Source organism: Enhydra lutris, unplaced genomic scaffold (assembly GCF_002288905.1).
Source record: "Enhydra lutris kenyoni isolate GAN:26980312 unplaced genomic scaffold, ASM228890v2 scaffoldscaffold28, whole genome shotgun sequence".
NCBI classification, from domain to species: domain Eukaryota; kingdom Metazoa; phylum Chordata; class Mammalia; order Carnivora; family Mustelidae; genus Enhydra; species Enhydra lutris.
Genome location: NW_019154112.1, coordinates 17,012,430 through 17,035,957, shown reverse-complemented (window position 1 = coordinate 17,035,957; position 23,528 = coordinate 17,012,430). Strand labels below are relative to the sequence as shown.

Below are 23,528 nucleotides of genomic sequence, written 5' to 3'. Positions count from 1 at the left end.
GTTTTTTCAAATGTGTAGATCCCATCATGAATTTTAAAAGGTACAGGAAGAAACAGGAAAAATCAAAGGGGCAGAATAAATCTCCAGCAACCAACCCTAAAGAAATTGAAGTACCTGACAAAAGAATTTTTAAAAAGCTGTCATGAAGAACCTGAATGAGTTCAGGAAAATGAAGCATGAAGAAAATGAGAATATCAACAAAGAGAAAAGACAGTAAAGAATCACCAAGAAGTTTTGGAGCTGAAGATATAAAACTAAATTGAAAAAATCACTAGAGTGATTCATCAAAAGATTTGATCAAGCAGAAGAAAGAAATCAGTAAACTCAAAGACAGGTTTCTTTGAAATTATTGAGTTAGAGGACTAAAAAGAAAAAAAGATTGAAAAAGAGTGAGGAAAACCTAAGGAACTTATAAGACACTATCAAATGGATCAATATATGCATTAGGGGACTATCAGAAGAAGAGAGAGAAGGATAGAATCCTTACTTGAACATATGATGACTTAATAAACATGAGAATTTTAACTTTTCTTATTTAAGTATTTTCTTATTTGATTCTTTCAGTTGGAATGAAGATAAACATTTATTGCTGTATTGAAAAAGAAAGACATTAATGACTTAAAATTTCACAATTTAGGGGAGAAAATGGACAACCAGATTTAAGAAGCCCAAAAAACTGCCACAAGAAAGAACTCAAAGAAGTCCACACCAAGACACATAATCAAATTGTGAAAAGTCAAAGATAGAGAATACTGAGAGCAGAAAAAAAATAAAAAGTGACTCATCACATAAAAAGAGTCCCTATCATGCTATCAGTGAATTTCTTGCCAGAATTCTTCAAGGCCAGAGGGACTGGGATGATATATTCAAAGTGCTCAAAACCAAAAGAAAAAAAAACCCTGCCAAGCAAGATCACTATACCTGGCAAAACTGTCTTTTAAAAACGAAGGACAGATATAGACTTTGCCAAATAAACTAAAGCTGGGGAAGCTTATCACTAGTAGATCTACATTACAGGAAATGCTAAAGGGAATCCTTCAAGGTGAAATGAAAGGACTCTAAACAGCAACATGAAAGCATATGAAAATATAAATCTTATTAATAAGGGTGATATATAAACAAATATAGAATACAATACTGTCATGGTGGGGCATACATCACTTGTCATTCTGGTATAAAAGTTAAAAGATAAAAAGTGTAAAAACATTTTAACTATAAGACGTGTCAATGTATGCACAATATAAAAAAAAGGTGTAAATGTGAGATCAATCGTTAAGTGTAGAGAGGGAAGAAGTAAAAGTAAAAGAAAAAAGTAAAAGAAGTAAAAAAAAAGAAGTAAAAGAAGTAAAAAAGGAAGTAAAAAAACCTTGAAGATTAGAGCAGTTGAAGTTGCTATCAGCTTCAAATACATTATTATAATTGTAAGATGTTCAAAGTCAGCTCTATGATAACCAGAAATATAGAGTATATGAAAGATACAAAAAAATGACAAAGGCATCAAAGTATGTCTCATACACACGTGTATACAAAAAATCAGTGAAACACAAAGGAAGAGCGCAAGGGAGAAAAAGAGGGATAAAAAAGCTATAAGATAGAAAACAATGAAATGGAAAGAGTAACTCCTTACTTACCAATAATTACTTTATATGTAAATGGAGTAACTCTCAATCAAAAAATATAAAGTGACTGAGAGGAGGAGTCAAGATGGCGGAGGAGTAGCAGACTGAGATGACATCAGGTTGCAGGAGTTCAGCTAGATAGTTATCAAACTATTCTGAATACCTACAAATCCAACAAGAGATTGAAGAGAAGAAAAGCAGCAATTCTAGAAACAGAAATTCAACCACTTTCTGAAAGGTAGGATGTGCGGAGAAGTGAATCTGAAGCAATGAGAAAATAGACTGAGGGGGGAGGGGCCAGCTCCTGGCAAGTGGTGGAGCAATGAGCACAAAATTTGAACATTTAAAAGTCTGCTCCACTGAGGGACATTGCTCCAGTGGCTAAGCAGGGGTGGAGCACTCTCAGGGACAGTGTGGTCTCAGGTCCAGCAAGGTCACAGAAGGATCAGGGGTGTTTGAGTATAGCAGAGCTCGCAGGTATCAGAGCAGGGAAGCTGGTACAGAGGCAGAGCTGAGAAGTGAGCTCTCAGCTTGGGGTTACCTTAAACTGTGATCTGTGGCAAGGTCAGGCCACTGCTCTTTGAGCAGGGACCCCACAAGTGGCACATTTGAGGAGACTCACCTTCATCTGCCAAAGAGCAGAGTGGCAGAAATCTGCTGGGTTTGGAGACTCCAAACGGGGCCATGTGCCAGAGACAGAAATGCTCGGTCACAGGCCAGGTGAGCTCAGAGCACTGCCAGAGACCAGGGAAACAGGAGTGATTGACAGCTTTTCTCTGAGGGCACACTGAAGAGTGTGGCCCTGAGCTCTTGGCTCCTCTGGGTTGGAGACTGGGAGGACATTTTTATTCTCATCCTCCAGAGCTCTACAGAAAGCGTTCAGGGAATAAAAGCTCCAAGAGTGAACCTGAGCAGATTACTTAGCCTGGCTTCTGGCAAGGGCAGTGCAATTCTACCTCGGGCAAAGACATTTGAGAATCACTGCAACAGGCCCCTCCTCCAGAAGATCAGCAAGAACATCCAGCCAAGACCAAGCTCACTGATCAAGGAGAACAGCAGAATTCCTGAGGAGGGGAAAGCAAAGCATGGAATTCATAGCTTTCTCCCCATGATTCCTTAGTCTTGCAAAGTTAATTAAATTTTTTAATTTTATTTTTTTCTTATTCTAATTTTTCTTAACTTTTCCTCTTTTAACTTTTTTAACCAGTTTATCTTAACAATACCTTTCTAAAAAAATCTTTTTAAACCTTCATTATTACAGTCATATTTTATCCTTCATTGTATCTAACTTTATTTTCTGTATACATATAGGGTTTTTTCTTCTAAAAACTTTTGGGATACAATTTCTTCTAATAGATCAAAATATACACTAAATAGCAGGGGTTTGTTCTAGTCTCCAGCCTGAGCAAATTCTCCCCACTTTCTTTTTCTTTCTTTTTCCAACCAATTTATCTTATCAGTTCCTTTTTTAGAATTTTTAAAAATTTCATCTTTATAGTCATATTCCATCCCTTCAACGTGTTTACCCTTATTTGTGTGTGTGTGTGTATGTTTTTCTTTTTTTTTTTTTTAAGATTTTATTTATTAATTTGACAAAGACAGAGAGAGATCACAAGTAGGCAGAGAAAGATGGGGAAGAAGGCTCCCCACTGAGCAGAGAGCCTGATGCGGGGCTTGATCCCAGGACCCTGAGATCATGACCTGAGCTGAAGGCAGAGGATTAACCCACTGAGCCACCCAGGTTCCCCTAAGTTTTTCTTTCTTTAAAATTTTGGGAGGTAGTTTCTTCTAAGAGACCAAAATATACCCAAAATCAAGTGGGTGGCTCTGTTCTATTCACCAGATTAATGTGTGTGTGTGTGTGTAATACACACATTTATATGAAAAAATATATATATTATAAAAAATATATTTTTTAATTAAAAAATTTTTTTGAACTTCTTTTTATCCCCTTTCTTCTCCCCCCAATTTGGGGCCTCTTCTGATTTGGTTAGCGTGTATTTTTCTGGTGTCTTTGCCATCTTTTTAGCATTTTATTCTCTAGTTCATATATTATTATCTGGATGAAATGACAAGACAGAAAAACTCACCACAAAAAAAAAATAAAAGAACAAGAGGCAGTACCAAAGGCTAGGGACCTAATCAATATGGACATTGGTAATACGTCTAGAGTTCGCAATGATTATTTTCAAGGTGCTAGCTGGGCTCGAAAAAGGTATGGAAGATATCACAGAAACCCTTTCTGGAGTAATAAAATCTAAAGCTGAAATCAAAAGAGCTATTATGAGGTGCAATAAAAAATGTAGGCTCTAACTGCTAGGATAAATGAGGCAGAAGAGAGAATTAGTGATATAGAAGACCAAATGATGGAGAATAAAGAAGCTGAGCAAAAGAGAGACAAACAAATACTGGACCATGAGGGGAGAATTCAAGAGATAAGTGATACCATAAGATGAAACAATATTAGAATAATTGAGATTCCAGAAGAAGAAGAAAGATGGGGGGGGTAGAAGGTATATTGGAGTGAATTATTGTAGAGAATTTCCCTAATATGGCAAAGGGAACAAGCATCAAAATCCAGGGTGCACAGAGGAGTCCCCTCAAGATCAATAAAAATAGGTCCACACCCTGTCATCGAATAGTAAAACTTACAAGTTTTAGTGACAAAGAGAAAATCCTGAAAGCAGCTTGGGACAAGAAGTCTCTAACATACAATGGTAAAAATATTAGATTGGCAGCAGACCTATCCACAGAGACCTCGCAGGACAGAAAGAACTGCCATGATATATAGAGAGCACTAAACGTGAAATATATGCAGCCAATTGTACTATATCCAGCTAGGCTGTCATTGAAAATAGGGGAGATAAAAAGCTCCCAGGACAAACAAAAACTAAAAGAATTTGTGAATACCAAACCAGCCCTACAGGAAATATTGAAAGGGGTCCTCTAAACAAAGAGAGAGCCTAAAAGTAGTAGACCAGAAAGGAACAGAGACAATATACAGTAACAGTCACCTTACAGGCAATAGAAAGTCACTAAATTCATATCTCTCAATAGTTACCCTGAATGTAAATGGTAAATGCCCCTATCAAAAGACACAGGGTATTAGAATGGATAAAAAAAACAAAACCCATCAATATGCTGTCTACATGAAACTCATTTTAGACCTAAAGACACCTCCAGATTTAAAGTGAGGGGATGGAAAATAATTTACCATGCTAATGGACATCAGAAGAAAGCAGGGGTGGCAATCCTTATATCAGATAAATTAGATTTTAAGCCAAAGACTATAATAAGATTAGGAAGGACACTATATCATACTCAAAGGGACTCAAAGGGTCTGTCCAACAAGAAGATCTAACAATTTTAAATATCTATGCCCCTAACATGGGAGCAGCCAAGTATATAAACCAATTAATAACAAAATCAAAGAAACACATCGACAATAATACAATAATAGTACGGGACTTTAACACCCCACTCATTGAAATGGACAGATCATCCAAGCAAAAGATCAATAAGGAAATAAAGACCTTAAATGACACACTGGACCAGATGGACATCATAGATATACTCAGAACATTCCATCCCAAATCAACAGAATACATATTCTTCTCTAGTGCACATGGAAGATTCTCCAGAATAGATCACATCCTGGGTCATAAATCAGGTCTTAACTGGTACCAAAAGATTGGGATCATTCCCTGCATATTTTCAGACCACAATGCTCTGAAGCTAGAACTCAATCACAAGAGGAAAGTTGGAAAGAACCCAAATACATGGAGACTAAAGAGCATCCTACTAAAGTATGAATGGGTCAACCAGGAAATTAAAGAGGAATTGAAAAAAATCATGGAAACAAATGATAATGAAAACACAAGTGTTCAAAATCTTTGGGACACAGCAAAGGCAGTCCTGAGAGGAAAATATATAGCGATATAAGCCTTTCTCAAGAAACAAGAAAGGTCTCAAGTACAGAACCTCACCGTACTCCTAAAGGAGCAGGAGAAAGAATGGCAAAGAAAGCCTAAATTAGCAGGAGAAGAGAAATAAGATCAGAGCAGAAATCAATGAAATAGAAACTAAAAGAATAGTGGAACAAATCAATGAAACTAGGAGCTGGTTCTTTGAAAGAATTAATAAGATTGATAAGCCCCTGGCCAGAATTATCAAAAAGAAAAGAGAAAGGACCCACATAAAATAAAATCATGAATGAAAGATGAGACAGCACAACGAACACCAAAGAAACACAAACAATTATAGGAACATATTATGAACAACTATACGCTAGCAAATTTGACAATCTGGAAGAAATGGATGCATTCCTAGAGACATATAAACTACCAAAATTGAACCAGGAAGAAACAGAAAACCTGAACAGACCCATAACCATAAAGGAGATTGAAGCAGTCATCAAAAATCTCCCAACAAATGAGAGCCCAGGGCCAGATGGCTTTCCAGGGGAATTCTAGCAAACATTTAAAGAAGAATTAATTCCTATTCTCCTGAAACTGTTCCAAAAAATAGAAATGGAAGGAAAACTTCCAAACTCATTTTTTAAAAAATTTTTATTATTTTTTTAATCATTTTTTTAAAATTTATTTTCAGCATAACAGTATTCATTGTTTTTGTACCACACCCAGTGCTCCATGCAATCCATGCCCTCTCTAATACCCACCACCTGGTTCCCCCAACCTCCCACCCCCCCACCTCTTCAAACCCTTCAGATTGTTTTTCAGAGTCCATAGTCTCTCATTGTTCACCTCCCCTTCCAATTTCCCCCAACTCCCTTCTCCTAACTCCCCATGTCCTCCATGCTATTTGTTATGCTCCACAAATAAGTAAAACCATATGATAATTGACTCTCTCTGCTTGACTTATTTCACTCAGCATAATCTCTTCCAGTCCCGTCCATGTTGCTACAAAAGTTGGGTATTCATCCTTTCTGATGGAGGCATAATACTCCATAGTGTATATGGACCACATCTTTCTTATCCATTCGTCCGTTGAAGGGCATCTTGGTTTTTTCCACAGTTTGGCGACCGTGGCCATTGCTGCTATAAACATTGGGGTACAGATGGCCCTTCTTTTCACTACATCTGTATCCAAACTCATTTTATGAGGCCAGCATTACCTTGATCGCAAAACCAGACAAAGATACCATCAAAAAAGAGAATTATAGACCAATATCCTTGATGATCACAGATGTGAAAATTCTCACCAAAATACTAGCCAATAGGATCTAACAGTACATTAAAAGGCATATTCAGCATGACCAAGTGGAATTTATTCCTGGGCTGCAAGGTTGGTTCAACATCCACAAATCAATCAATGTGATACAATACACTAATAAAAGCAAGAACAAGAACCATACGATACTCTCAATAGATGCTGAAGAACCATTTGACAAAGTACAGCATCCTTTATTGATCAAAACTCTTCAAAGTGTAGGGATAGAGGATACATACCTCAATATCATCAAAGCCATCTATGAAGAACCCACAGCAACTATCATTCTCAATGGAGAAAAACTGAGAGCTTTTCCTCTAAGGTCAGGAACACAGCAGGGATGTCCATTATCACCACTACTATTCAACATAGTACTAGGAGTCCTAGCCTCAGCAATCAGAAAACAAAAAGAAATTAAAGGCACCCAAATTGGCAAAGAAGAAGTCAAGCTCTCACGCTTTGCAGATGATATGATACTTTATGTGGAAAACCCAAAAGACTTCACTCCAAATCTGCTAGAACTTGTACAGGAATTCAGTAAAGTGCCAGGATATAAAATCAATGCACAGAAATCAGTTTCATTTCTATACATCAAAAAGAAGACAGAAAAAAGAGAAATTAAGGAGTCAATCCCATTATAATTGCACCCAAAACCATAAGATAGCTAGGAATAAACCTAACCAAAGAGGCTAAGAATCTATACTCCAAAAACTATAAAGTACTCTTGAAAGAAATGGAGGAAAACACCAATGAATGGAAAAATGTTCCATGCTCATGGATTGGAAGAACAAACATTGTGAAAATGTCTATGCTATCTAAAATGATCTGTACATTTAATGCAATCCCTATCAAAATGCCATTCATTTTTTTTTCAAAGAAATGGAACAAATAATCCTAAAATTTACATGGAACCAGAAAAGACATCAAATAGCCAGAGGAATGTTGAAAAAGAAAGCCATTGGTGGCATCACAATTCCAGATTTCAAGCTCTATTACAAAGCTGTAATCATCAAGACAGTATGGTACTGGCACAAAAACAGACATATAGATCAATGGAACAGAATAGAAAGCCCAGAAATAGACCCTCGACTCTATGGTCAACCAATCTTTGACAAAGCAGGAAAGAATGTCCAATGGAAAAAAGACAGTCTCTTCAACAAATGGTGTTGGGAAAACTGGACAGCCATATACAGAAAAATGAAACCGGACCACTTCCTTATACCACACACAAAAATAGACTCAAAATGGATGAAGGACCTCAATGTGAGATAGGAATCCATCAAAATCCTTGAGGAGAACACAGGCAGGAACCTCTTCCACCTCAGCCGCAGCAACTTCTTCCTAGTAACGTTGCCAAAGGCAAGGGAAGCAAGGGCCAAAATGAACTATTGGGACAAGATCAAAAGCTTTTGCACAGCAAAGGAAACAGTTAACAAAACCAAAAGACAATTGACAGAATGGGAGAAGATATTTGCAAATGACATATCAGATAAAGGGTTAGTATCCAAAATCTATAAAGAACTTAACAAACTCAACACCCAAAGAACAAATAATCCAATCAAGAAATGGGCAGAAGACATGAACAGACATTTCTGCAAAGAAGACATCCAGATGGCCAACAGACACATGAAAAAGTGCTTCATATCACTCGGCATCAGGGAAATACAAATCAAAACCACAATGAGATACCACCTCACACCAGTCAGAATGGCGAAAATTAACAAGTCAGGAAAAGACAGATGCTGGTGAGGATGTGGAGAAAGTGGAATCCTCCTTCACTGTTGGTGGGAATGCAAGCTGGTGCAACCACTCTGGAAAACAGCATGGAGGTTCCTCAGAAAGTTGAAAATAGAGCTACCCTACGACCCAGCAATCGCACTACTGGGTATTTACCCTAAAGATACAAATGCAGTCATCTGAAGAGGCATGTGCATCCCAATGTTTATAGCAGCAATGTCCACAATAGCCAAACTATAGAAAGAACCTAGATGTCCATCAACAGATGAACTGATAAAGAAGAAGTGGTATATATATATATATATATATATATATATAATGGAATACTATGCAGCCATCAAAAGAAATGAAACATTGCCATTTGTAACAACGTGGATGGAACTAGAGGATATAATGCTGACTGAAATAAGTCAATCAGAGAAAGACAATTATTATATGATCTCTGTGATATGAGGAATTTGATAGGAAAAGTGGGGGTTTTGGAGGGTAGGGAAGGAAAAAAATGACACAAGATGGGATCGGGAGGGAGACAAACCATCAGAGACTCTAAATCTCACAAAACAAACTGAGGGTTGCTGGGGGGAGGAGGGTAGGAAGAGGGTGGTTGGGTTATAGACATTGTTGAGAGTATGTGCTATGGTGAGTGCTGTGAAGTGTGTAATCCTGACGATTCACAGACCTCTACCCCTGGGGCTAAAAATACATTATATGTTAATAAAAATATATATATATATAAAGTGACTGAGTGGAGAAAAAAGATTAAAAAAAATCCCCAAATACAACTATATTCTATCCATAAGAAACTCAATTTTAAGGACACATATAGCCTGGAAAAAAAAAAAGACACATATAGCCTGAAAGCGAAAGAATGGAAAGAGATATCCCATGCAAATAGTAACCAAATAAGAGCAGGAATGGCTATCATTATTTGGACAAAACAGAGAAGTCAACTATAGTCATAAGAGACAACGAATGACATTATATAATGATTAACAGGGTCAGCTGGTCAGGAAGATCTAAAAATTATAAATGTATATGCACCCAATGTTAACTCACTCACATAGAGGAAACAAACACTGACAAAACCAAAGAGAGAAATAGCAATGCAATAATAGTATGAGATTTTAATATCCCACTTTGCATAATGACTAGAGCATCCAGCTGGAAGATAATAAGGAAAAAGAAGACCTGAACAACACTGTGGCACAAATGGATCTAACAGATTTATACAGAACATTCTATCCAACAGCAGCAGAATACACATTCTTCTCAAGCACATATGGAACACTCTCCAGGATAGATTACAGTTAGATTACAAATAAAAAATCTTAACAAATTGAAGGAGATTGAAATCATATCAATTATTTTTCCAAACATAATGGAATGGAACTGGACATCAATAGCAGAAGAAAAAATGGAAAATTCTCAAATATAGCTGACTCTAGAATGACATGGGTTGAACTGAATAGGTCCCCTCTATGCAGATTTTTTTCAATAAATAAATAAATAAATAAAGACACACACACACACACACACACACACACACAGTGGTGTAAATACATTTCTCTTCCTTATGATTTTCTTAATAGTATTTTAACTTATGTTGTTTTAAAAATATAGTATATAAATACATATAAAAATATGCATTAATCAACTGTTTCATTATCAGTTAGGCTTCTGGTCAACAGTAGGCTAATAGTTAAATTCTGGGGGAGTCAAAATTATGAATGGATTTCAACTGCATGGAGGGCTGGCACCCCTAATCCCATGTTGCAACAGTATGAGAAATTAAACAAAATGCACTCTTGTTTCAAAGAAGAAATGGTTCAAAAAATAAATTAAAAAATTTAGAAAAAATCCTGAGACAATGGAACATAATATACCATAATTTATAGGATGTAGCAAAAGCATAGTAACTGGAAAGTTCATAGCTTGAAAAACTTTTATTAAAGAAGTAGAAAGATCTCAAATCAACAATGTAACTTTACACCTCATGGAGCTAGACAAAGAAGAGTCAACTAAGTTCAATGTTAGCAGAAAGACTAAAATTATACAAAAACTAGAATGGAAATACAATAGGGAACAGGAACACACTAAAAAAAATCAGTAAAACTAAAGTTCGTTTTCTGAAAAGATCAAAATCAACTAACCTTTAGCTACAATAATTTTAAAAAAGAGAGGAGATTCAAATGAAATCAGAAATGAAAGATGACATTACAACTGATGCCACAGAAATAAAAAGGATTATGAGATAACTATGAGCAATTGCACAGCAACAAACTGGATAACCCTTAAGAAGTGGATCAATTCCCAGAAACATACAGCTTACCAAGAGGGAATTATGAATAAATAAAAAATCTGAACAGATGAATAAGAAGAGAATGAATCTGTAATCAAAAACCTCTCAACAAACAAAAGCCAAGTAACAGATGGCTTCAGAGGAGAATTCTACAAAATATTTAAAAAAGAATTAATAACAATCCTTCTCAAGCTCTTCCAGAAAACTGAAGAGGAGGGAATACTCCAAGATCATTCTTTGAGCCCAGCATCTTCCTGATACTAAAGACAGAAAAAGACATTACAAGAAAAAAATTCTGCAAGCTCATATACCTGATGAATAAAGATGCAAATCTTCAGTAAAACACTGGTAAACCAAACTTAAGAGCACATTTAATTATGAGAATTATATATCCTGACCAAGTGGGATTTATCCCTGTAATGCAAGGATGGTTCAACATAAAAAATTAATCAATGTGATGCACCACATTAACAGAACAAAGGATAAGGATCACACAATCAACAGATACAGAAAAAGCATTTAATAAAATTCAACATTATTTTATTATAAAAAGGCTCAAACTAGGAATAAAAGGAAATTACTTTACATAATAAAGGCCATATATGATAAGCCTATAGCTGATACCATACTCAATGGTGAAAACCTGAAAACTTTTTCTCTAAGATCAGGCAGAAAACAAGTGTGCCGATTCTTTTTTTTTTTTTTTTTTTTTTTTTAAGTGTGCCGATTCTTAAAACTCCTATTCAACATAGTACTGGAAGTCCTAGCAGAACAATTAGGCAGAAAAAAGAAATAAAAGGAAATAATCTCTGTAGATGACATGATGATATATACAGAAAACCCTAAAGAGTCCACAAAAAATTAAAACTAATAAATGAATTTAGCAAAGTTGCAGGATACAAAATCAACATCAAAAATCAGTGCACTTCTATATACTTAAAATGAACAATCTGGAAAGCAATTAAGAAAACAATCCCATTCACTTAGCATCAGAAAGAGTAACATTCTTAGGAATAAAGTTAACCAAGGAGATGAATGACTTATACACTGAAAATTATAAAACATTGCTGAAAGAAATTAAAGAAGACACAAAAAACTGGAAAAACTTCCTGTGTTCATGGATTGGAAGACTTAATATTATTAAAAGTTTATATTACCTAAGTGATTTACAGATTTAATACAATCCTTATCAAACTTCCAATGGTATTTTTTGAATAGAAAAAAATCATCCTTAAATTCGTATGGAATCACAAAGGACCCCAAATAGCCAAAGCAATATTGAGAAAGGAAAACCTGGACACATGACACTTCCTGACTTGAAAGCACATTACAAAGACACAGTAATCAAAACAAAGATGGCTTTGGCATATAGACAGACATATATACAAACAGAACAGAGCAGAGAAACCGGAAATACACTCGTGCGTCTATGATCAAATGATTGTTGACAAGGTGCCACAACTATACAATGAGGAAAGCATTGTCACTTCAACAATAGTTTTGGGAAAACTGGATACCAACATGGAAAAGAATGAAGTTGGACCATTACACTATACACAAAAATCAACTCAAAATTGATTAAAGACTTACAAATCAGACTTGAAACTATACAAATTGAAGAAGAAAACATAGGGGAAGATCTTCATAACATTAGTTTTGGCAATGATTTCTTGGATACAGCACCAAAACCACAGGCAACAAAAGCAAAAAAAGACAAGGGGTGCTATATCAAATGAAAAGGCTTTTGCACAGCAAAGGAAATGATCAATGAAATGAAAAGGCAGTCTACAGAATAGGAGAAAATATTTACAAACCAATATCTGACACAGGGTTAATATAAAAAAATATATATGGAATTCTTTTTTTTTTTAAAAAAGATTTATTTATTTATTTGACAGATAGAAATCACAAGGAGGCAGAGAGGCAGGCAGAGAAAGAGGAGGAAGCAGGCTCCCCGCTGAGCAGAGAGCCCGATGCGGGGCTGGATCCCAGGACCCTGGGATCATGACCTGAGCCGAAGGCAGAGGCTTTAACCCGCTGAGCCACCCAGGTGCTCCAAAAATATATAAGGAATTCTTATGCCTCAATAGCAAAAACAAATAAGCTGACTAAAAAACTGGCAAAGGACTTGAAAAGACATTTCTCCAAAGACACAGAAATAAACAAAATATATATAATAAAGATGTTTAACATCACTAGTCATCAAGGAAATGCAAATCAAAGTCATAATGAAATACCACCTCACATTTGTTAGGGTAGCCATTATAAAAAAACAACAACAGCGAATATCAAATGTTGACAAAGATGTGAAGAAACAGAAACCTTTGTGCACTGTTGGTGGGAATGTAAAATTGTGTGTTAGCTATGTACCACGGTATGAAGCTTCCTCAGAAAATTAAAAATGTACATATTATATGATCCCAAAATTCCACTAATGAATATTTATTGAAAAGAGCTGAAAAGAGGATCATTTTTTTTTAAATGTGTGTGTTTTTACAGAAGCTTTTGTTTAAATTATAGTTAGTTAACACGGTGTAATGTTAGTTTCAGGCGTACAATTTAGTGATTCAATACTTGCATACCACACCTGGTCCTCATCAAAGGTGCCCTCCTTTATCCCTAACAGCGATTTCATCCATTCCTCCACCTACCCACACTGCCAGGTCACCCTTAGTTTGTTCTCTTTGATGAAGAGTTTGTTTCTCAGTTTGCTTCTCTCTTTTTTCCCCCTACGCTCCTTTGTCTGTAGCATATTGTATGTTATTCATGATAAAATATGGAACTTTCAATATAAAAATGGATGACTATAGAGAATAGGTAGAGACAAAATCACATTAACTGCTTTACGCTAGATTTTTTTCTCCAAAACTATGAGTGTTTCATAGATTTTCCACCATTTGAATAGTCTGTGCCTTGAATCTAAATATTTTGGCCATCTTGGACTCTAGCATGACTTTTTTTTAACTGACATGAGTTAATACACAGTGTTATGTTAGATTCAGGTTTACGATGTAATGATTCAACAATCCTATACACTACTAAGTGCTCAGCACAGTAAGTGTATTCTTAATCTCCTTCACCTGTTTTACTCATCCCCTCAACTGCCTCCCCTTTGGCAACATTGAGTTCGTTCTTTGTATTTAAGAGTCTGTTTTTTTTTTTTTTTTTTTTAATTTCTTCAAAACGAAAACCAATTTTATTCCTACCTTAACAATCCACTTGACAGTTTTCACTCTGCTTGAGCAGAAAATGAAATAAAGTGTACTATAAAGGAACAACAACAACAAAAAACCATGTTGGGAATCAGAAAATCTGGAATCAAGTCTCCTTCATTATCACTATGAAATTTTGGACATTAGATACTCAATTTTATCAGATACGACCTTATAAAAGAGATATTCATTCTTACTTTAGAGGGTTCTTGTGACGATCAGATGAGATGAGATAAAATACATGGTCATAATTTGGAAAATGTAATGTGCTTATGCAAATGTTAGCTATTCTTATGTGTTTCTTTAGGATGCTTGTATACACTCAATAAGAGAAAAAAACTACATAGAAAAAATGGAAATAAAATGAGATTTCCAGTTCATTAGGGCCCTACACACTGCCAGCTCTAATGTGCACCAAAATTAGCACTTTGGAGCTCTAATTATACAGATTAACTCTCCATGATGATCAAATGAACCAGGAATTCTTTATCTTAAATGTATTTCTATAAAGTCATACTAAGAAGCATGTAACCAACCACATCATTAAAATTAAAAGAATTCAGCAAATTGCTTGGTCTCTGGAGGGACAAATATCCTCTTCGCTTTCAATTTTCTTCATTCGATATTTCCAGGAAAAATTCCCTGAGAAGAGACTTTTTAATAGCACAGTATAAGCACTACCATATCCTATAAAAATGGAAGTTTTAAGCACTATTTTGTAACTTGCTAATTCTTCTCTATTCCTATGCTGTTTTTCTTAATCAAGCACAACATATTATATGCAAAGTGTGAGAGGAAAATCAATTTCTTGATAAATTTAATGCAACTTTTATAGCGACAGGCAGTATTAAATATATTTAATTGTACCTAAAGTATCAGAGATGAATATTCTGGTGTTTTGTTGAGAGCTTTTACAAGGAATCTGTTCAATAAAGAAATATGGTTAGTGTTTAGTAACTTAAAAAGAAATACTTATTTCAGATATTGAGGGCACACTTAGTAATGTTTAGAATTGGATATCTGCATAACTACCTGAGAGACATGGGGTATCTCTGTGTCTTGCTTCTGCATTGGAGGTTTTCCATCTGCAGTCATTTCAATCATGCAAGCAACCTGAGGGCTGCCAACGGGGATTGTGTAGCTAGAAATAAAACAGAAGAGGCCATTATTCTATGTGTTACTGGCAAGAACAGGGTAACTTCGCACATGGATGGTAAGTACTTCTTCAACGACAGAGGTACTTTGTGGATCATAATAGTCCTGAAATATGGCCCCAGCCAAGTGTGAACATTTTAGGATAGATAAAGATATATTTCTTTTCTAACACTGAAATTTTATTTTCCTTCTCTCTTTCTGTCTCTACATCAGGACTGGAAATGCTTTCAGAAAGTTAAACCCCTACAAAACAAAGAGAGCTTTTCTGTATAAGTAGGTAATAATAAACTTTTAGTGTTAACTGTGGTCGACATATGGTCTCACTCATGTAGGGAGACTGCTGGACAAGTAGCAACAATGTTAAATGATGCTAAACTGCCTAGGTAGAAATTTCCCCTCCCTGGCCTACAGGGGAAATAGAAATGGAATAAGAAATGAAAGGCTGCATACCCCTGAGTAGTGAGATTACACTGTGATACAGTTATCAGAACTCAGAAAGCATGCTGCTAATGTACTAGCTGGTACTGTGTCTCAGAGATAAAGAAAAGTATAAGGTTAAGGAAATTTGTAGAATGAATAGTGGAAATGACCAATACACAACTGAAAATTTATCACAGTTTATAGAGTGATGCAATCAGATGAAAAGGTATACATGCTAAAGAAATTGGCATAAAATTAAATAGAATTTTAAAAGACAATTCAAATGATATACCCTGTCACTTGCCATATGTAACAATAGTAACTTGTACGATTATGAAGTCTATTCCACAGAGATATTAGAAGTACATTCACTAATATTCAAAGTGGCTCTTTGCATACTGAAAACATGAATGATTCTAATGCTTTCACTTTTAAAATGCTTTCACTTATTTGTATTTGCTACATTTTAGGCAATGAACACACCTAATTTTTATTTTTAATTTTGACCAACTCCCCCACTTTGCACATGACTGAGAGCTTTTCCAGGATGCAGGACCTCTCGGGGCTAAAACTAGGTAAGTGCTAAGCAAACCAGGATCAGTTGGTAAATCTACTTTTAAAAGAAAAAGTCAGTTTTGTTAAAAATCATTGGTTAAATAATTTATCAGTATTTTTTTCTTAAAATTAACTTTGGAGTCTAAGTTGAATGGGAAATACAAACCAGAATTTCCTTCTTCACTTCCTTGCTTCAAAACAGACAGCTGGTTTCCTCTTCCCCCTTACCTAGAATTACAAATCTGATATGGTCCTTTTAATACATCATTCTGCTACTTTTTTTTGGGTTCTGCTCTAGTTTACCAAAGGCACTTCGAATTTTGATCAAGAGCATTGTTGAAAATTCTTCAGTTCTAGGAATGACCTTTAGAGCCTCCCATTTATGTGAATTACATATTATAGGGATATAGGAAGCACATTTGTCATTATAGTTGGTATGTGCAGATAGATCTGTATGGATGCTTTATACTGGAGATGGAGGAGATACTTCTCAGGGAATGCACATGTCCTTATTAAGAAATAGTAAGATCTCTTTTTGTTTCATTCAGTGCTTGTTAAAAATCTAACCATGAACTGCAGTCTTATAGAAGGAAGCCACTCTACTCTATTTGCTTCCTGTTACCTCCTTCATTTCTTCCCCAGACCCTTCCACCAAATGGTTGATTCTATTGTCAGCTTGGTCTATGCACTATTTTGGAAATTGATACTCTAATTCTACCAGAGATTTTTCTACATGTAGATTATTATCCTTTTCATTTTTATAATCTCATATTTGCTTATAGACCAAATTGTGCGATAAGGAATGAAAAAATGCTCTATAAACAAATTAGACATTATGCTACATAAATCATTTGAGGAGAAATCTAAGTACATATCCCTTATGCCTCTCAAGTATTGCTGAGGCCAGCCAAGTCTAATGATTTAAAGACTTGAGGATCATATTTTGAGATAATCCATTGACTGGCTGAGTGATCTTAGGCAAACCACTTAACCTTTCTTCCCTAAAGTGTGATTATCCACAGAAGGGAGATAATCATTCTTGGCTCATAAATGGTTAGTGAGAATCACATTATTTAATGTACATAAATCATTCAGTGCTAATATTAAAATCCAAAGTTAAAGCAATTATTTGCTGACTGGACAGGGATCTCTAAAGAGATTTTTATGAAAATAAATTACACAGTCAAGTTGAAGTGTTCATCTACTTCTACTAATATTGCTTATAATGGGATTCAAAATCAAATACTTAGGTTGCATTATTTTAAAAACTAAACTCTGACAAAACAGACATTTTTTTCCCCAGTGTCCTTAACATTCTTATTCTTTATATTTATAGTCTTTAGATATGCTAAACAATTTGGCAGAGGCTTCTGACTAGGAAAAGAGAATTTATTTTTAAAGTTTTAGAAGATACTGCTCAAACTGGAAGTTCAGGGTATCCATAACCAAGTGAAAGGTTGTAAAAATGTAAACAGTGGGTAGTGGATTGTTTAATCAAGTACTTTTATGTAATTGAATACTACCCAACTCTTAAATAGGATTTGCAGAATATTAATTAATGGTATGGAAAGATATTTGTACAGACTAGAAAAAGAGAAAAGGACAATTTGAGTGATACATCATTTTTATAAAAAACATGCATTGAGATAACAGGTTGACTTTCACTAATATTAACAGTGGCTATCTCTGCATGCTGAGAATGCAGATGCCTTTTTTTTTTTCTGCTTATTCGTATTTTCCATATTTTGTACATGGAACATAAGATAATTTTAAGTTTCACCTTGTAAAAGAAAAATTCAGTTTTATAAAAAACAAATTCCATTTTTCTTTAGAAAAAAAGGAAAAATAATTTAATGATATTTCTGGTTTCCTCGATTCCATGTTTTATTTCCAGGTAGACTACCTTCTTGCTAGGTACGGTGACCCTTGAACAACACAGAGGTTAGAGATACCCCTCTCCCCGCTGGAGGCTGAAACTTGACTAATAGCTTTCTTTGCTAGAAGTCTTACCATTAACATAAACAGTCAATTATACATATTTTATGTTATATGTGTTACATACTATATTCTTACAAGAAACTAAGCTAGAGAAAAGAAAATGTTATCAAGAGAATCATAAGGAAAGAAAATAATATTTATAGTACTTTACTGTACTTGTCAAAAAATATCTGCAAAGTGGACCCACACGTTTGAAACCCATGTTGTTCCAGGGTCATCTGCATTGCTTTCTGATAGCCTCTGAAATTTCTGCTTCTAGACATCTTGTGGAAGCCTACTAAACTGTTACCTAAATTTCTTTTTTTTTTAATTTTAATTTTAATTTTTTAAAGAGATTTTATTTATTCATTTGAGATAAGAAGAGACAGCGACAGAGAGAGCACCAGCAGGGTGAGAGGGAGAAGCAGAATCCCCATGGAGCTGGGCTCCATCCCAGGACCTGAAGATCAAGACCTGAGCCAAAGGCAGAGGTTAACTACCCAAGCCACCCAGACTCTGTTGTCTAAATTTCTTAATCTTGTTTTCACATTTAAAGATTTTACTTTTATTTATTTGTCACAGAGACAGAGAGAGAAAGAGAGAGAGAGAGAGACAGAGAGACAGAGAGGGCACAAGCAGGGGGAATGGGAGGTAGAGGAAGAAGCAGGCTCCCCGCTAAGCAAGAAGCCCAATGCGGGACTTGAACCCAGAACCCTGAGATCATGAACTGAGCTGAGGCGGAGGCTTAACTGATTGAGCCACCCAGGTGTCCCTTGTTTTCACTTTATTAAAATGCTTTCTTAATTTCTCTATCCTGTATTCTTCCTAGGCACCAATTTTTTTTCTTCAGCAGTCTCCAGGATCATTTATTCTGTCTATTGAGTTTTAAACTTCAGTGAATATGATCTTTTATTCCCGAGATTTGGAATCTTTTTCATAATTTTTTATTTAATTTGTGCCTATTCTTCTTTTATAATTTCTCCTTTAAAATGAACTATTCCTTCACTAATGCTTTCTAGCATCCTAGAAATAAACTTTTTGTCAGACTTTTCCATAAGAAGGATTTTATCTAGAGTGATTCATATTCCACTTGCTGATTTGCTTGGTTCCTTTCTCAATTTTACCGTGTGTTCTGATATTGTGTAGTGCAGGCTCATTTTCAGTGAGAAGTATTTTTATTTTTCTCTTTTTCCCCACTTCCATTCTCCTTGTTGTGCCTCTTCTGCTGTACCCAAGTCTGATTGCTTAATGGGAACCCCACTGATCTTCTGAGGATCTAAACCCAGATCTCGGATAATGTGTATTTCACAGTTCTGTCCTATAGCGATTTGAAGGTATTCACAGGTTCATTCAGAGCTGAAAAGATTGCTTGGTACAGTTTTGCTCATGTTTTGGTTGCATTCTGTTTTCTTCCTAGGGTGGCAGTTGGCTAAAAATCAGAATCCCAGGTGATAATCTCTTTTTCTCTGCATGCAGACAGATGGATAGATAGATAGGTAGACACAGATATCACATATATACTTGAATGAGTAGTTTTAGCTCCTTTATGGGAGCTGAGCTTCCCTGTTTTTAGACCTAGACAGAGCAGTATTAGCTCTTGTTGCTTCGCATTTTTGTCTGTTTCTTGTCTGGCGGGATGTTCATTTTGCTTTTAACTGTGCCTTTATATTTTCAGTTGTGTATTTTTAAATTTTCTATCTTATTGCTATGTGTTTGACATTAAGGAAGAGAGTCCAAGTGTGAAGTTAGATTCATCTTGACTAGAAGTCTATTTTTTTTACAATAAGAAAAGACAACAATAAAGATCAATTTGAGTCCCTTATTTTTTGAAGGCCATGTAAATAGAAAGTTATCTTTAATTTGCGAAGGACAAAATGAAGAAAAATAAGCCATTTGCAGGTTCCTTTATAATTTTGCTTTAAATTTGGAGGGACTAATTTCTTTGGCTTTGTCCGTATCAGGTTGTGTGTGTGTGTGTGTGTGCGCGCACGTGCACGCTAAAGGCATTTCAATGTATCTGTTTCACAATTTGTTTTTCAGGGGCACATTTCAAAAGCACATAAGTAAAGTTGTTTGCTTTCCTTCCAGAGAGAAATAGGAAGTATGGATTTTTTTTCTTCTCTAAGGTACCTAAGTTTGATTTGTCAAATCTGGGAGTTGTATGAGTCACTGGCATTACACCATAATGAAATTAAATGCTTTAAAAGGCCCTTGTAGTGCCATGCTGAAGGCTCACAAAACATAGCTCATGCATAATTGCAGTAGCTCTCGAATTCTGAAGGCATGATATAGAAGTAACACAACCGAACAGCACCAAAAGCTTCTAGGGAATATTGCAAAATTGATGGTAATACTGAATGCTTCCATAGGTGCAAAATATGTTCTTTCCTCTTCTCACTAGGTTTGGCTATTAACCAGCAATGATCTAGCTTGTCTATTTGAAATTCTGTACATGATTAACTCGGCTAGTAAGTTTCTTTCTTTCTTTACTTAAATAAGACTTTAAAAATGAATGTAAAAGAATGCATTCTTTATATGGATAACTTGTAATGTAGATAGTAGTTAAATGAATCTCCAAATTAATAACTATTCTGACCGATAATAACCAGCCTTAATGTTTACCAGATGTAAGTATTGCTCTGAAGTGAATGGATAGTATTTACATTAGGCTCTAGCTTGGAACTTCCTTTAAAAGAATCTTTCAGGCTAGACTTAGGACTGAGAGAGCTTAATGTCAATTGTTAACCCCTATGATCTCCGTATCCAGCCCAAGGTTTCAGTTGAGTTGTGAGAGTTCGCGCTGCATAAGAATTGCTGAGATGGGAGACTCCTACAGCAGATGGCAGTAAAGGTACATGGCAGAGATGGAGGCACTGAAAGGCATCTGGTCCCCACAGATAGGATCTAATTGATAGTGTGATTGTTTTAGCTCCCTGTTTGCAACAGGAAAACATGGGAAAATATATTTAAAAGATTATACATCAGGCAGTATGGATGAAACTGTCCAGAGACCTACAGCTTTCCTTACCAGTTCATGTATCTAATATGATTGTCACGGCTGTGTGAGCAAATTTAAGAAGATGCTGTTTAAGAGTATGATGGTTTCATACAGCTCTATCAACACAGCCATACTGTTTGAGGCTGTCAGTGTGACTCAGCATAATCTATATGTTAAAAGAGTATAAACAAAAGATCAGGCACAAAAATCACTGTTAAGCCCTTTGTCAAACAAAAGCAGTATAAACCCGCCAAAAGCATCTTGAAGGATCCCTTTTTATTTAGAGCACCAAAGAGCTGGCCAGGCTGGCCAGGCAAACAGCTTGAACAAGGAAAGCTGCATGACCTCTGATGGGTGGCTGTCAATGAGGTCTTTGTGTCCCTAGATGATTGTCATGAGATGGTCACTGGCTTTAGGTTATTTTATTTAGCCTTTCATCTGACTGGCAGATAGCCCAAATATCTTAATAATCAATTAGCATGAAAACCAAGCCATTATCCTGTGAAGCACTGATATTAAAGAAAGTCTGCAATGATGCCTGAAGACCGCTGAAGCAGGAACTTCATTTACACCCTTGATTAACCAGAGCAGCTGTCAAGGGAACATCCAACCAGCTGTCATGAGATATCACAGATATCCCAAAAACTGTGATTTTACTTCTGACTACATTATCCAATTCATGCGCAATGGGACAGACAGCATAATCTACAGATTTCATGGTCTCCTGATAGCATCTGTAAAAGTATAGGTGGCCAGAATTCCCTTGTTTTCTTTATCCCGTAGAAACATTCACAAAATGACTATTACAATTATACAAATTGTAATCTGCATCCAGAAATGTTGTGTTTTTTGACCTGACAACCTCTCTGAATGCAATGATAAGAAGCTTCAGTGGTGTGCTGGAGAAGGCTAGCTATGACTCAGGAGAGCTGGTTTTGTGCATTCCTTCTCAATTCCACATCTGTGAATTCATGTTGGTAGCTTGAAATTGGCCACAGTGGGAGTATTTATGCCTGGGAATTGGCAAAAGCTACAAATCAATCAATCCCTATCCTACCCTCTTCTGTCTAAGATGTGGTTGTAAAACACCAGCACACGACTGAGATTCTTGAGTATTTCTTAGTAGGATTTAAGCACTCACTTAGAACAAGGGCATTAACTTGCAAAGCTTAGCTTCACTGTTGGCATTTAATGTGGAATTTCAGTAGGAAATCTTTATTCATACTCTATTAGTTCACAGCTCTAGGTTGAATCAATTTACTCTAATGATAAATGGGGGTTTCAAGACTATTACCTCCAAAACCTACATACATATGCAGTTCACAAATACCAGGTAGTGTTTAGTTTTACCTTTCAAGTCTAATACTTATTGGCTCAGTTTATTTGTTTTTAGCAGTCTTGGGGTGTATTTGTATCCAGTCCAAGGAGTAAACAATCAAACCTCAGGAGTTGAAAATATCGATACCTGATCCTTTCTTTCCTCTTCAACACCTAATACCACATACACATATATTTTGAGGCACTAAAGTTTCCCATGTTGAAATAGCATTTGAAAAAAATCAATTGGATAATAGATTATTTTACCAAATTTGAACAAAAAACAAATCTGAGGAAATGGGCATGTGGAGAGATTAATTTTTGTTAGGTGATGAGTGAAGCAAAAGGCAAGTTTTCCTCAGGAGAAAGTCTTGTGCATCCCTGTCATTTTTTTACAAGTGTTACAGTGAGTGATGCCTGATTCTTATAAAATTGTCTTATGTGAACAATAAATTTATAGTTTTCCCATCTTCTGACTACTATAGTTCTTGCATTATTATTACTATTTATAGCACATGATTGATTTTCCTGGCTGTGTATTAAAACCGAGATTTATTTTACAAAATATTATTTTAATGTTAAAATATTTATATTTATCATGTTTAATCCAAATAATTAATAATTATAGCTTTTATTAAAAATATAAAGAGAGAGAAGATTAATAGGGATGCAAAGGATTTAAATTTCGGAAGCACTTTCTGAGCCAAAGTTGTAAATATTCTTATCAGTCTAAGTGTAAAAAGGCTGTAGTGTGATCCAGTGAGCCGTGCCTCAGGATCAATACCTCTTTGGTTTCATATTTCTTTGTCAGCTAGCATACCATCTAAGTGTCCCTTGTCTCAGCTTATTGAATTTTCTCTGGGCAAGTACATCTAGTTCTCATTCTTACATATAATTTTTTCTTTATGGTTTCTAAAGTTTTAATGTATGCCACTTTCCCCTCTAATTGTCCTTCTCATATACCTTTGCCAACCATGGCTTCCCCATCTTCAAACCTTCTGATATGGAGA

The 23,528-nt window shown here is 35.6% G+C and overlaps 1 protein-coding gene across 1 annotated transcript in view; it reads right to left on the bottom strand.

Moving 5' to 3' along the window:
• LOC111152227 (eyes shut homolog (Drosophila)) overlaps positions 1-23,528 on the bottom strand; it is a 1,631,332-nt gene that overhangs the window by 197,362 nt on the left and 1,410,442 nt on the right. The window contains 1 exon segment of the mRNA XM_022510634.1: positions 15,129-15,237. Within this exon segment, the coding sequence (XP_022366342.1) occupies positions 15,129-15,237 (109 nt within the window).